We start from the raw sequence: 16,608 nt of genomic DNA on the forward strand, positions 1-16,608 counted from the left end.
TCAATGGAATTGTAATAGATAAGCATGATATCGGGGGTGGGAGGGCAGTGGATGGGGGAGGGGGGTGTTACTTTGTGAGGGTGAAAAGGGTAACTATTGCATTGTTCTGTGCACCTGAAACTAACAATAAAAAAATAAAAAAAATTAAAAAAAAGAATGACAGATTTCCAAGACACATGGTCTCCAGATAAATTGTATGCTGTGATTCAATTTTTAAACTCAAAAACGGTTTCTACTGTATCAACTCATCTGAACCTGCCAAGGTTTACGGGAAGAACTCTTTCATTTCATAAGAGATATGGCAATTCTTTGTACAGGAAAAGAAATAATTCTGATGTGCAAATTGCCCTGTGAAACAAGTTCCAAAATAAAGATCATATTTTTAACTTGACCTGCCTAAAACACGTGTTTCATCTCTATAAACTACTAAATTTGGTAATATATGATGTTTTTTAAGTAGCTATAAGTTGTATTTGAAACATATTCAATAGTTACTACATGAAATCAGTTTCTCAAGGAGACCTTACACTAATTTATTTCATACTTAACATGTAATGATCATTAATGTTTCACTATAAGATCCTAGTGTCACAGGATATAAAACACAAGAAGCCTTCGAATAGTCTACCAACCAGAACATAGGCTCCCATCCTTTGCTGAATGAGTGCTCTGCAAAACAGGCAGATACCTCTGAGGACCAAGATTGAAGATACAAAAAAGAGAAAAGTAAATTCTTTATAGCCATCCACTTTGCAAAGGCAAATGTTGACTTAGACACAGATTGTGGTTTCCTCTGACACTGGGTTACAGTGCTTTATGCAATAATGAGCTTGGAGGCTCTTCTAAAAGTGGTAAATTATCCAACAGCTGGCCTACCAGATCATTCCTTGGTTGAAGATCAGAGCGAGGACGTTGCCGCTGATGTCAAATTCAGTGTAGGAAGGCTAGAGGAGACACAGACATTCACTGGATTATTATCTCAAATAGCGAGTATTGAAAGGCCAGTGTTTCATGGTTCTGCATAGATATGGCTAAGCTCTCAAATACTCTCATGCAGCAACTATAGCAGAACAGTCAATATAATAGATAATTAGCAATAAATAAAATAAATCTCCCTTCTTAACATAGAAAGTCTCATTTTAAAATGTCATCATTCAATGCTGTGAAAGTGTGGTGAGACAGGCTCTCATACACTGCTGCTGAAAGTAGAAATTGGAGCAACCTTTTAGAAAAACAATTTGATGATATGTATTAAAAGCTTTAAAAACCTCATTTTCTTTAACCCTGGTAAGTCTACTTTTAGGAATTTGTTTTAACAAATTAATCTTAAATGTTGAATAATTTAAACAAGCATTGAAAAAGCATCTAAATATCTAACATTGTTTAAGTAAATACAGTGTACCTATATTATGACATATATTGCATCTAACTACAATCACTGTTGGAAGAAATTTACATACACAAGAAAAAAATTATGTTTTAATGTTGAAGAAATAGTATATAAAATTATACACTATTTTTATCAACTCAATATGAAATTATGCATAAAGAAAAGACTTGAAAGTAATCAGCAAAATTAAAAGTTATATGTGGATGATGGATTATGGCTTTTATTTTCTTCCTTCAGTTTTGCCTATTGTAAAATATTTTTCTTTAAATGTGAATTTCTTTTACAATAAAATAAACAGAAAAATACAACAAAGTTTAAGAAGTTATGCAACTCAATATCCAGTGTTTGTCTCCTAGATGATACCATGCTGCTTAGAGCAGCAGCACCAGGCTGTTTTTTGTGCAGAGGGGTCACCAATAGGAACTGAGGTGGGTATCTATCCTAAGGTGGCCCATCCAAAGGCTTCCTGGTGACACATTAAGCATCCTAGAAGGAACACCTGTATTAATGGGATTAGTGCTAATTAGCAAAGGCAATAAAACTGGCTTCTATTTAATTTAAAATAGAGAATAGTCAGGCAGGAGACTGAATTAATCACTAACAACAGAAAAAGAGAACAGCAAAAAGAGGGGTACTGAGAGAGCAAAGAGCCCATGAAAGAAAGACCAAGGGAGTAGCAGTTCCCTGTTACTGCCCTAGGTCCTCACATATGCATGTGTGACTTCAGATCATATGTACCCTCATAATAACTACCTCCCCAACACACACATGCACGCTCATGCGCGCATGCGCACTCACGCGCGCATGCGCGTGCGCACACACACACACACACACACACACACACACACACACACACACACACACACTCATACACACACTAAAGTGACCTTAATGTTTCTTTGTTCTTCCTAAATTCAAGAACTCAAACACATATTTGTAAGAAGTTAGAACAGTTCTGTGATTTGGAACTCCAAGAAAAGCATTTGAATGCTTTGCTCAAAAATTTTTGAAATCAACTTTATCACTTTCCCAAAAGGCAGTAGGACTCTCCCAGGCAACTGAAAAATATCTGCAATGTGCCTAGTTAACAGATTCGTGAAGTAAACAACAGGAATGGCATAACAAAAACGGTCAGATAACAAGATAAAGTGATAAAATTATACGTAATAAAATAATACATAGCCCTGTTATATTAAGCAGGACAAAAATGACCTGGATGATTTCAAAATGAATTCACTTAACATACTGCTAACGGATATACAATGTTTTACCAGTTTGTGGATTATCTAAAAGCATAATGTTCACAAGATGCAAAAAAAGAGATTTGGTTGATATTTTTTGTCCTAAAATCAACAATGAAAAAAAATGTGGCCTTTATGGAGCCAAAATGAATTGCTTCTAATCGCGAGATACTAATGCTGTGTCTTTCTCCTTCCAAGAGAGCACTTGGCTCTGGATTATCTCTTCTCTCCTAGAGCCCCATGAGATCACAAACACAGTTAATAAATGCTCTGCTGAGTGGCCTGCACCATCTGTGGCCTTAGAGCAGCTCTTCCCTGTGTCAGTTCAAGAATCAAACCCTCAATCTCAGCCTCTTCAGAAGAGTGTCATGATTTTGTCCACCAAGCTATGGAAAATAGGGGTCCCAGAAGGAGAAAAGAGAAGCAAGGAACTGAGAGCCTATTTGAAGACGTAATGACAGAAAACTTTCCTAACCTGACCAAGGAAATGAATATACAAGCCCAGGAAGCACAGCAAATTCCAAACAAGATGAATCCAAAGAGGCCTACACCAAGACACATGATAATTAAAATGCCAAAGCTTAAAAACAAAGAAAGAATCTTAAAAGAAGCAAGAGAAAGGCAACTATTTACTTACATGGGAGGTCTTATATGATTGTCAGCTGACTTCTCAACAGAAACTTTGCAGGCCAGAGGGGACTAGCACAAAATATTCAAAGTGATGAAAGGTAAGGACCTACAGCCAAGATTATTCTACATAACAAAGTTATCATTTAGAATCGAAGGACAGATGAAGAGCTTCCCAGACAAATAAAAAGCTAAAGGAGTTCATCACCAGCATTATAAGGAATCTTATAGGGACTTATTTGAGAGAGAGAGAGAGAGAGAGAGAGAGAGAGAGGAAAAAATATGAATAATAAAATGGCAATAACTACATACTCATATGTATCAACAATTACTTTAAAGGTAAATGGATTAAATGCTCCAATCAAAAACATAGAGTGGCTGGAGAAGAAAACAAAACTCTTGCATATGCTGCCTACAAGAGACTCACTTCAGATTGAAACATACACACAGACTGAAAGTAAAGGGATGGAAAAAGATATTTCATGATAATGGAAACAAAAACAAAAACAAAACTAGGGTAGTAATACTTATACCAGACAAAATAGACTTTAAAACAAAGGCTATAATAAGTGACAAAGAAGGACCCAGTAATCCCACTTCTGGGTATTTTTCCAAAGGAACCCAAAACGCTACGAGGGGACGTGTGCATCCATATGTTCATTGCAGCACTGTTTACAATGGCCAAGATGTGGAGGCAGTCTGGGTGTCCATTGATGGATGAATGGATAAAAAGTAGGTGGCACATATATACAATGGAACATTGTTCAGCCAGGGAAGGAAATGGGTACTTGCTATCTGCAGTGGCATGGATGGATCTGGAGGGTATTATGCTAAGTGGAGTGTCAGACAGAGAAAGACAGATGCAGTGTGATTTGGCTTATACATGAAATCTAAAGAACAAAATACACAAACAAAACAGAAACAAACTCACAGATACAGAGAACATTTTGATGGTTTCCAGGTGGGAGGAGGTTTAGAGGTCAGGGTGACAAAGGTGAAGGGATTAAGAAGTACAGATTGGTGGGCCAGCCCAGTGGAGCGTTGGTTAAGAGCTGGCTTGGGATGCCAGAGGGCCCCGGTTCGGATCCCACATATGAGGGCCAGTGACACTGCCCTCTACAGCTAAGATGTTGAACAACAGCTCAACCTGGAGCTGGGCCTCCATGAGTCACCAGCACCGGCGATGGCGATGGCGTAGGCTGCAGCCCCTGATGCAGTGGGTTGCCATGGACTACCGTGTGTAGCCAGCAGCCAGCGTGAGCGGCCAGTAGCCACCGTGAGTGGCTGTCCAGATGCCAGCGACTGATCTGCCTCACCCGGGAAGAGCACAATGATGGTGCCAACTTGGGCCAGTGAAGCAACATCCTCCACAACTAGACTGAAGAACACAAGGACAGCAACTTGTCTGTTCCCCTTCCCCCAATTCCCCAGTGCTGTTCCCATCCCCCAATTCCCCAATAAAAATCTTTAAAAAAAAAAGAAGTACAGATTGGTAGTTACAAGATAGTCATGAGGACCTAAAGCATCGGGAATATAGTCAGTAATATTGTAATAACTATGTATGGTGCCAGGTGGGTACTAAACTAGTCAGGGGGATCACTTCTTAAATTATTTAAATGTCTAACCACTATGCTGAAATTAATATAAAATAATATTGAATGTCAACTGTAATTGAAAAATTATAAAGGGGGGGAAAGTTGAACGGGAATAAGAGGTTCAAAATTTCAGGTATTAAACAAATAAGTCATGGGGATATAATGTACAGCTTAGGGAATATAGTCAATAATATTGTGAGCATGGTACAGAGTCAGGTGGTTACTGAACTTATCATGGTGATCACTACTTTAGGTATATAAATGTTGAACAACTATGGTGTACCCCTGAAACAAATATAATATTGTATGTTAGCTGTATTTTAATGAATATCTTAAAATATAAAATATTAGCTCATTAAAAACAAACAAACTGCTTTGTAGAATAAAGGAAAAATTTTTCTGTAAGCTGAATCTAGCTTGCAGGCCCAAGTTTCCAACCCCCTCTTAGGCTTATGTCTTTTGCATCTCTGTATCCCCTTACCACCCAGCACAGAGGTTTGCTCATAATGTTTTGCACCTAGTAGGCACTCAGCTGTGTAAGCTGTCCATTTGGTGGGCCAATGAAAATCGGATCCATATCAAAGATCCATCATCCAACCTTAATGTTTTAAAACTTGTTTTGATGTTGAACGTCTGTCTGAAGAAGCTTCCAAAGGTAACATGGAAGAAGATTCTTTCCCTATGACCTAAAACGGGAACTTATCGTTTTTCCTGTACTTTGTACTAACTCAAGAGCTCTGTCAGCACTTAATAAATAATAAATTAGTCACGTTATTACAGCTTTTATGCATCCAGGTCATGTTGTATTGACTTCATATTTGAAGCAGAATTTTCTAGCACTTAAGAAGTAAGGGATAAAAGGCAAGCATAAGCCAAATGATAGTCTAACAACAACAACAACAAAAGGCAATTTTTATGTCTGCTTTGGACAAGCTGAATCAGGCAAGGAAAATAGATATGAAACCAAGCCAGCAGAATACCTCATAGCAAGGGGTGGGAAAGCAATACAACATCCTGGATGTATAGCATTACCTCACTGTCATTCACCAAAGAGCATTACCTAACTGCCTTAGGCTCATCTGAGAGGCACTTTCAGTGAGGGTGATAGAAATGACCTCATAAAAGATACGATCTCAAAGTCAGATAGCCAGGGAGAGGATCTAGCCTGGAGTCTTGCAAACAGTTCTGCATGTAGGATTTTTTCCTGAGACTAGAGGGCATGAGACAGGAGGGAGATCAGCAGTAAAGGATATCCCTTCAGTAGTGAGGACAGAAACACCATTGGCTCCAGGATACTAAGCCAGAGATGGCTCCATGGGCACCTTCCTAGGAGCAAGCAGAATTCTGTCAATAGATGGTGTTGCCTTGACGGGGCTAGAATGTGGAGGTTCAGTATTGAATCAGCCAGTCAACACATAACGCCTGCCATGTGACAAGCAGAGTTCTAAGCATAGAGGTTAAGGCCTCTGTTTTCATAGAGCTTTCACTCTAACAGAGGGAGACAGATAATAAGCATGCTTGAAAAAGGAAATGTCAAATAGTTATATATCATATGAAGAAAATAAAACTGTGTTGAAACTGCAAGTGTCTGGTAGGCTATCATAGATGGGACGGTCAGAGCAGAGCTCTAAGCACGTGACATATTAGCTGAGCCCTTAATGACAAGAAGGAATCAGCCATGACAAATTTTAGGAATCTGCAACCCTAGAGGGAGGAACAGCTAGCACAAAAGCAATGATCACCTTGTGTTTGAGCATAAGAAAGAATCCCAACGTTTGTGGACTTCACAAAGAAAGAGCAAAAGTGGTACGAAAAGAGCTCAGAGGGAAAGAAAAGAAACAGATCATATAGGGTATGGAAGGCCCCAGACAGGCATTTGAAATTTCTTCTAAGTACTTACAAAGCCACTGGAGGAGTTTAAGCAAATGAGTACTACCAACCCGCTAGGTCATATTTCCCAAAATGACTCTGCTGGCGCCCTCAAACTTCATGGGGGTACCTGGGGTTGACATAGTGGGTAAACCTGTGATGGGGCTCAGAAAAATCTGTGCTGTTGTTGTGGGAAAGGACATCAGTCAATTTGCCAGAATTCAGCTCCACCTCTTGCCAGAGCCCTATCAGCACCCTGGGCCTTTCTCATAAGTTCCACAGTGTTTCTGCTGAGCTCTGATTAGCCTGTGAGTTTTATGAAGTAAGCACCATACTTATGAATCCTTCATCACCCAATGTATTGCATAATGATGGGCATAAGTGTCCAGAGTTTGTTTAGCAGCATTCAAAGAAATTAATGGAATGTGTGGTTGATACTACCCATCCTGCCTTGCTTCTTGAAATGCCAGCAAGCTTCATGGGGAAAGTGCTGACTATGGGTCCAAGATTTACTGAGTTCACCATTCTAATTGACAGGTTAAGGTCCATTGCTTTAGCCATCCTGTGGTAATTTATGAGACTATTGTCAGCCATGATTTTCAAGTCTGACCCCCTCTGAATTAAAGCTGTACCTCATTAGCCTTCATTTACAGTAGTCCTCTCTCATCTACAGTATCACTTTCCATGATTTCAGTTATCCACAGTCGATCATAGCTCAAAAATACTAAATGGAAAATTCCAGAAATGAACAATTCACAAGTTTTAAATCGCCCACCATTCCAAGTAGTGTGATGAAATCTCGCACTATCCTGCTCCATCCCGCCAGGGATGTGAATCATCCCTTTGTCCAGTGTATACACACTATATACACTTCTTGCCCCTTAGTCACTTAGTAGTTATCTTGGTTATCAGGTCCACTGTCAGGGTATCACAGCGTTCATGTTCTAGTAACCCTCATTTTACTTAATAATGTCTCCAAAGCACAAGAGTAGTGATGCTGGCAATTCAGATATGCCAAAGAGAAGCTGTAACGTGCTTCCTTTAAGTGAAAAAGTATGTATGTATTGGAAAAAAAACATAGTATATATAGGTTTCGGTATTATTGCAGTGTCAGGCATCCACTGGGGGTCTTGGAATGTATTCTCTGTAGTAAGGGGGGACTATATTGATATTTAAAAAGGCAATCCCACCCCCTAAATTCTGAGATGTCTTTTCCTTGCACAGTATACAAACAATGAAACACAAAGGAATAATCTGATAAGAGAGAAATGAATATTGTACTTACATATCCATATTCCAAATCCCAGCACCAGCAGTAATTGCAAAATCTTACAAAACATGCTCTGAGAAAATCCCCAATGAGGATTGTGGCATAGGTGGTCAAAACATCATTAACAGTCAGCCGCACAAATTCCTGTTGAGATAATATTTGCATTAAAATTTACATTTCTCTCTTCAAATGGTTCTAGTGTTGACATCAAATGTGTTATCTTTCTAAATAGGATTAGCATGGAAATTGCAATTAATGGCAAAGAAGCTAGTTAGGTACACCTAGCAAATGAAGAATGTTCACCCCTATTTTATTAACCTAAAAATAATTATATTCTGTTCCAAAATTACTGTCTCAAAAGTCTTTGTACTAAGAAACTTATAGGCATGACACAAGAACCCAAAATGGGAAAATACAGAAGTTTAAAATTTAATCTGACAAGCAGCAATATTTATACATTTAAAAGACAAATTTACAAATAAGCACTTGCAGCATATATGATAGCAGATTAAGTTTTTCTATCATATTAAAAACTTTTACAAATCAGTATGACAATAGATGGTTGATCCAATTAGGACAAAAACGAGGAAATATCACAAATAAGAAATGCACAGGAGGAAATACACAGTCAATTAAAACACTCAAGAATACTTAAACTCCACACAATAAAAATTAATACAACGAGTTGTTGCCTCAGAGTGATTTTTAAAAATCCATGCCTCTCCATATTGGTGGAGATGATGAAATAGGCACGGTCATACAATGATGCGGGAGTTAGACTGGCACAATGTTTAGGGGGAAATCTGTGAAGATCCATCACATTTTAAAGTGTGTGGAATTTGATCAAGGAAGTTCACTTCCAGAAATGGAATGTCTTCCTCTCACCTTGCTGACAAGGGCAAGCTTCCCTATAAGAAATTCTCAGATTCCATGCACCTCATTCTTGTAGTGCTTTGTTGCCATTGTAAATTTGAAATTTTTGCATAATTATTTAATTAGTGGCTTTGTCCCCCCAACAGATTGTAATTTTCACATGGGCAGAGAGCTGTTCCTCCTGTTACCGGCTCCACCTCTAGTATCTAGCACTCAGCATGCACTCAATAAATATGGAACGAATGGCTGAGGGATAGTAAATTCACCCAGTTGTTTCCAGACATAATTTTTCTCTTCTTACTCTTATTCTCCTTTTCATTCCCCAGGCAATTTGAGTTCAGATTCTAATAACTAGCATCAATTAGAGGTAGGCTATATGAGGGATATTTTTAGGTTTTCACTGACAGTTCAGGAAGACTTGCTCAGGTAAGAGAAAATTTCAGAGTGATTTTGAAGTCCTTCCCATCTGCCTAAGCACCCTGATTCCAATGGTTGAAATTCTATTTTTTTCCTAAGCAATGTCCTCACTTACACACAAAATAGCAGAAGAGGATTAAACATTATATTAAAAGGTAAAAATATTAGTCACATATCATAGGAGGAACACACCACTTTATAAGAAAGGGAATCCCCAAAACAGTGGCCCCGTCCATCTTGGGGACATCATCCAATCCCAGATTCCAGCATGCTAGTCAGGATGGGAGCATGGTCTCCACACTGGCTTCCTGAGCCCTGAGCTCCACGCCTAACAACTTCAGACTCATGACATTTAGTTAAAATTTCTGGATAGCTTTGATCAGTAAACCTAAGTGAATCATTAGCAGGTAAAGAGAAAGCAATAGGCAAGGGCCTCAGCCCGTAGATATTCCATGGCAGGAGTTTGAAGACTATGTGTTGATGCTAATCATATTTCTGGGGCACAATTCAGCACGATGGACAAGGACACAAACTGTAATTAGACTAGGTAGGCTAAATTCAGGCTCCTGTCATTGACTTCTTTTGAGGTCTCAAGCAAATTATTTTACCTTTCTAAGTCATAGTCTCTTCGTCTATAAAATGGGGATAATAATATAACTTATCTCAGAGGGTAATTTAAAATTCAGGGAGATAGTGCTTGGCACATTAGAGGCATTCAATAAATGGTTATCTTCAGCTGTTGGCTGCTTTCTCTCCTTCCCTAAAATCCAGACCTAAGTATATAGCTTCAAATAGCTGTCTCCCAAGAATGGCTCTGCTGCCTGCCTACCTATCAGATGCCATTGGAGATGAGACTAAATGACTATATCTTGAGATTCCCTGGAATGATAAAGGAGCCACCAAATTATCTTACGTTCAAATTCAGAGACCTTTGAGTCCCTTTGAATATCCTTGAGAAAAAACAAGGCAGAAGAAACCCATGAAGGAGAAGAGGGGACATCTGGAATGCTCTCATAGAATGAGTCTTTGGGGGTGCATCCACAATATTACACGCAATACACAGCCACCTTGACTAATTCTTCTACAGTCACTCTTTCTTTAAGTGGCTAAAATAAATGTTTTCAGGTGCATGGATATAGATAATGATCTCTTAAAGGCCAGAACTTCCCAGCACTCAGGGGTTTTTTATGTCCTCTGTGTTCTCTTTGTCCCCATGGATTCCACCTTCCTCATCAACATTCCATTAAGCACCACAGCCTCTTCCCTACTGGTGGCCCCTGCAGACTTTCCCCCAAGTGCTGGACGCTCCTTTAGAGCAAGGAGGGTAAAAGAGGAGGGGAAATCCTTCAAGTGGCAGTAAGGAAAGATAACGAAGCAAGGAGGAGCACTACAAAGTGTTTTTATGTTTGTTTGTTTTTAAAGGACTAAACAAGCAGCATGGTCCATGGGCTCCCAAGAAGAATAATTAAATAAGTGGCTTTTCCTTTATTTTAATTGAGTATGTGTGGGAATATCACAGGTGCTTCTGCATCATCAGAAACATAAGTATTCTGCTAGATTGCCTTGGCATCCATATATAATTAATCATTGCCTCACCCCCAGAAAAGAACAGCCCCAATCTTATTCTTTACAATCAGTCCTATTAATCCTATTTAATAGGTGTTTGCCTAGTAAAGGGTAGGTTTCTTAGCCCTCATGCAAATCTGCATTGTAGGATGTACAGAAGAGAACATCTCAAACTCTTTGAATTTGTGAAAACTATACTTCCTGTTCTTGTTGGGGTTTTTTTGTTGTTGTTTTTTTTTCATTTCTCTCAACTTCTACTAAAGATTCAGGGAATAGCTTAGATATAATAAAAACACTCATGTTAAGCAGTATAACCAGGATTTGCTTCAAGAAGCCTTGAAACACAGAAACCCATGTACTCCTGTGTATTCATTTCCTATTGGCTCTGTAACAAATTACCACAAACTTAATGGCTTAAAACAACACAAATTTATTTTACAATTCTGGAGGCCACAGTTTTAAACCAAGGTGCAGGCATCAGGTTGAAACCTGTTTCCTTGTCTTTTCCAGCTTCCAGAGGCTTCCTGCATTCCTTGGTTCATGGCCCCCTTTCTCCATCTTTAAAGCACATCACTCCAACCTCTGGTTTCACTGTCACATCTAGTTTTTCTGACTTTTACTCTTTTGTCTCCTTGTTATTTCATAAGGTCCATTCACATAATCCAAGATAATTTCCCTAATCCAAGACCCTTTATTGAATCACATCAACAAAGTCCTTTTTACCCTGTAGGGTAACATATTAACAGGTTCCAGGGATTAGGATATGGACATCTTTATGGGGCTATTATTCTGTCTACCACACTGTGGATCTCAAGCACCTCTCTACTAAGTGCAGGCAGCTTTGATTTCATTTCTTTTCATTTATTATTTCATACATGACCTGTTCCTATAAACATGTATAAAATGTGCGAGTCTGAAAATTAAGTATTGAATAACATGTAACTGAAAAGAGAGGGATTTACCAGGTCCCTGAAAGCTTAAAAAATAAAGTAAAATGAAATCCTTAATTATACCATACTTTTTGGACTCAGTCGTCAATGTTATATTCTAGCATTATGTGCATCATCCATCTTTTTTTTTTCCACAATTGAAATCAAGTTGATTGATTGGCTTAAATCCAGTGAGTATTTGATTGAGAATGAGGACCTCTAATGCTATCCATATTTGTTTAAATTATATTAGCTTTATAAGACTAAAGCTAATTTTCAATTTTCCTTTTACCTTACATAAAAATAAACATACAGTAAAAATTATTCAAATAATTTCACAAAGACCACATCACTGCAGAAACTGAACTGCTGTCTGACAGAGCAGTATGCCATATTTTAAAAAATCAGTGATGAAGCCAGGTCCAAAATTAGTTTATAAAATGCACATTAGAAGTGTCAATTCTAATGACATAAAATTAAAGTCTTTTTAAAATAGAAACTGTATCTGTAAAAAATAAGGAACCCAAAGTAGATTTTATATTGTTTTTTTGTTTTGTTTTGGTTTGGTTTTTTTTTTTGTTTGTTTGGTTTGGTTTCCCTTATTGGACAGAAAGCCATATAAAACATTATTTCTTTTCTCTGATAAAAATACCACTAGTTTTGAACTGGGGCCATTTATGCAATTATCATGACAACTAACCTAAGATTGTATTTCCTTTAATGCTTAAGAGACATTTGACAAAATTGACATTACTGAAATTACTACCAGTGTATGCTCCCAAACCTATTTTTTTTATGGCAAACAGGTGACACTAAATAGAGTTCCATGTAAATATTCTCCTGGGTCTGTATCTAACTAAATCCAGGTGCTTTATTACAACACAGATAGATAGTCAACACCTCACTGTATTTGAAAATATTCTTCCTTTATGTGCAACTGTGAAAGGGGTGGGGTATAAGAGTAGAACTTACCTCAATGAATGGATGTGAGGATGGCATGAGATAATATTTATGAAATTCACAGCTAGCACATGGTAAGCATTCAATAAATCTTAGCTAATTTTTATTAGTAAGCAATAAAAAAAAGGCCACATTTATGGAAGAAATATTCACTGTGCCCTTTTTTAATCCATTAACTGTCATGCACTTCTGTTTGTGATGTTACCTGTCCCACCATTGTTTCCCAGCAGGGTCCTCGGGGTACATCTGCAGGAGGCACAAAAAAGGGAGCTGCAGTGCCATTTCCAGTGACTGATGAATTATAGGCCTTGATCATGTTGGCTTCCCAAAGGGTAATATTAGCCTTTACTAGCTTCTCCTCTTCAATCTAGAAAGCGAAGTGATGGAACCAAAAATGAAGACAAAACAGATTGCATGTCTAGCAAACTTGAGACTGGGAATGTATAATTATAACATGCTGATAGCAAGAACAATCCAGGCACAAGATTTACCTTGTTGTAAATCTCATCCATCAAGGCAAGAATAAATACATACAAGTTGCCCAAAAGAAGAGCAAAAATGCGTCCCAGTAGCCATTTCAGAGCAATGAGGGGATGGTAGTCTTCCAATTCAGCAAATAATTCAAACAATGTTGGACAGAACATCCCCAGGAGGGACATGACTGTGTTCATCTACAAGAAGACACAAGGGATGAACTAGGTTAATGGTGTTCAGACATTATCATTGCTTTCCTCCACAACTTTACAAGATTCAAGCTAGATTCCTTTGATGTTTTATAAGACTAACTAAAGAAGATTATCTCATGAATTTTTAAAATTCAATCTTAACAAAACATCAAAGACAATATTCATCTCACATTCTCAAGATGTGCTTGTACATGAACTTGTGTATGTACATATACCAGCAGTAACAGTGTTTCTTAGGATAATGAAGGATGCAATTGATATTACTCTGTATCCAAAGAACATGTATTTTTCTACATGGTCACTGATTCTGATACTCACAGCAATATTTCCAAAGGAAATGGAAACTTATCTGCTTGAGGAATAAGGTGCAAACTGGAAATACTAATTTGGCAACCATCAGCATATGGGCTGGTTTAATCAGTTAGAATAAATGAATTCCTTGAGATGGACTCGGGATTAAATATTGAGTTTTGGAAAAATCAAACTGTTGGGAGGGGGGAAAAAGCAATGGGTTTTATCAAAGAAAATAGAGGACATTCATAAAAAAAGAAAACACAAGGAGAATACATAGCATGATGTTATTGAAGTCACTGAAGCCAAGGCAAAAAGAAGCTTCAAAAAAAAAAAGAACTAATTTATAATGCCGAAGGCAAGAGAATGATAAGGGCACAGTGGAGAGGAGGAGAGACAGAGACAGCGAAATAGGATCAGTAAGAAATGTGTGGCCCTCTCCTGACTGACTGATATTCATGATTATATTATTAGGCTAAATTAAGTCAAAGAAAAGAATCCAGAGTGTGTACTACTTTTATGATGGGGAAAAAGCCTCTCTTAAATGAAAAAAGAAAAAAAAAAACATTTCAGGTAGCTTTAGCAGCTGTCTTTCTAAAATACCTGGTTCAAACTGTCACCACTGAACATTTCCTAATTCTCCCTGTGGACTCCATGTTTTGAACAATTAAAGTATCAGACAATATTTAGAAAATAATTGTTAACATTTTTTCCATTTTTATATATAAGCATAAGCAACAGGAGCTAAAAATCAGCATAACATAATATAAAATCATGATATAATTTCAGCCCAAAGTAAAAACTTGGCAGATCCTGTGCAACCGTATATAAAGTACATTCAAATTCTGCTTCATCAACTTTGTAAAGTTATACATGAATCCCCATTACTATCTTTGTTGACCCCTAAGACTCAGGGGCCTCCTAAAATGTGTATTAAAAAGGTTCTCAGGGTCAGAGTGACCCTTATAATTATAATCAACTACCCATCCTTTACTATAGTTCATTTATACAAAAATTTGATCGATATGAACAATGGACTAAAGTGGCATGATAATTTTGCCTATAAGTATTATCACAACTACAAGAAAGAATTTGACAGTAAACTTAGTAAATGCTTTGAGATTTGTTTGTTTTAAATAAATAAAATCCCTCTACCTAACAACTCTCTGCTTTACAGGTTTTCATGAAATGCCTGTGTTGATGTAGTCTCTTAAATGTATGGTCTTCCATCTCCAGTGTTACCACTTCTGAAATACCCATAATGTTTTTGTTTGGAGCCTTTTGTTGTAAGTAAGTTAGACCATTCTGTCCAAGATTTTTATAGGAAATTCTATGCTTATGAAGACTTTATCATTTTGGTCTACAAGGCTCTGCAGAAATTTCAGTGTGGGAGGTCTATACTTCCCACAGGCTAAACCTAAGTATACTTTGAAAATGCCCAAGTTCAAAATGATGTCATATTGTACAATGGAACATTGTTTTAAAGGCAACAAGCCTTAGCAACAACACATGATCAATGGCTTCCTGATTCTAAATATCTACCTCTGACCTCCCTTCACTGATCTGCTAAACAGGCAGATACTTTGAAGACAAATCACAATCATGATATTTAATTCCTGGCAAAGAGCTGGCCTTCCTTATTTGAACAGCATTTGCTGGGGGGGGGGGGGGGGGGGGACAAGGCAAGGGAGGAGAAAGTTGATATGGGCAGCTAGGCTGCTAGTGAAAAACAGAGAGAAACCCAGACTAGCTCATAGTGGGTAGGCAATCTGAATTTGTCTGTAAGATAAACACAGGAACCAAGGGCTTTATTATCACTGCTTCAAAGAATTCAGGCAACAATTGGATCTTTCAGTGATAGGTTCAGGGTCTAAAGAGAAAGCAACACAAGATCATGAAAAGAGTGTAGAGCTTGAGATCAAGATTCCTAGGTTTTAATTCACGCTTCTCCATGATTCTGCGACCACAAACATATCACCTAATCTTCTTAGGCTCATTGTCCCTATCTATAAAATGTACTGGTTGGAATATATGTGTGCTAATATCTCTTCCAACTCTAATTTAACAGGATGTCCTAAAATGGAAAACAGACAGACAGTAGACAGATTTGGAAATAAGGCTGGGATAGAGTAGAAAATGTGGGACAGGGTTGGTTAACTCACGGGGCAGGATGGAGGGGATAGGTAAAGAATGGCCTTATTTAATGTTCCACCATAGAAGCATAACCCACAAAATCTCAAAAGTCAGGTTCTAAGCACATAAAAAGTATGCAGAGACGAACTTCATTTTTTTCCCACCACCCAAGGGTGTCAGGGTCTTGCTGTGCGAATTCCTGGGATCGCTTCACAGCCCAAAAGATGAGGTATCCACTCGCAGCAAGTGTCAGAAACACGAAGAAGTTAGCAAGAAACCTCAGGAATCTGATCAAGTGGACATTTTCTTCTATTTCGCCCGCTCTTTCTTCCATTATAGCTTCCTGTACCCAATCAAAACATAGAAAAAGAGAAATATCTGAGCTACAAAAGAATATCAACTCAGGTATTAATTTTGCAAACATCGGAATCTGAGGAATGAAAATGTAAACTAAATCTCGGATTCCACAAACCAGTGAAAATTGCAAGTGAGAACAAGTGACAGAAAGAAAAAAGAATTCTTACAAACTCTAAGTGATCTAATACTAGGACAGTCTTCATTCTAACTTCTCTTCCACTACAGTTTTTTTTCAAAGTCATAAAATAATACTTTAAAGTCATTTTAAATATTGAACTAATTTATTCCTGTAAATAGTGAACACTGTCCTATTATGTAAAATATCCAATTCTGATAACTGTCTCCTGTTTTAAGCCAATGGCATTATTTTAGTACCAAATTTAGAGAAGAAATAATGCTGCCAT

At 37.8% G+C, this 16,608-nt stretch overlaps 1 protein-coding gene across 3 annotated transcripts in view; it reads right to left on the reverse strand.

Annotated features, from left to right (window-relative positions):
* The window catches only part of TMC1 (transmembrane channel like 1), a 219,104-nt gene that overhangs the window by 21,084 nt on the left and 181,412 nt on the right, over nt 1-16,608 (reverse strand). For all 3 annotated transcript variants that reach the window (XM_019650663.1, XM_019650665.1, XM_019650662.1), the window contains 5 exons: nt 15,996-16,190; nt 13,229-13,408; nt 12,943-13,104; nt 8,008-8,136; nt 877-944 (listed from right to left, as the gene is read on the reverse strand). In XM_019650663.1, the coding sequence (XP_019506208.1) occupies nt 877-944; nt 8,008-8,136; nt 12,943-13,104; nt 13,229-13,408; nt 15,996-16,190 (734 nt within the window). The remainder of the gene's footprint in view (nt 1-876; nt 945-8,007; nt 8,137-12,942; nt 13,105-13,228; nt 13,409-15,995; nt 16,191-16,608) is intronic.

Source organism: Hipposideros armiger, unplaced genomic scaffold, assembly GCF_001890085.2.
Source record: "Hipposideros armiger isolate ML-2016 unplaced genomic scaffold, ASM189008v1 scaffold_144, whole genome shotgun sequence".
NCBI classification, from domain to species: Eukaryota; Metazoa; Chordata; class Mammalia; order Chiroptera; family Hipposideridae; genus Hipposideros; species Hipposideros armiger.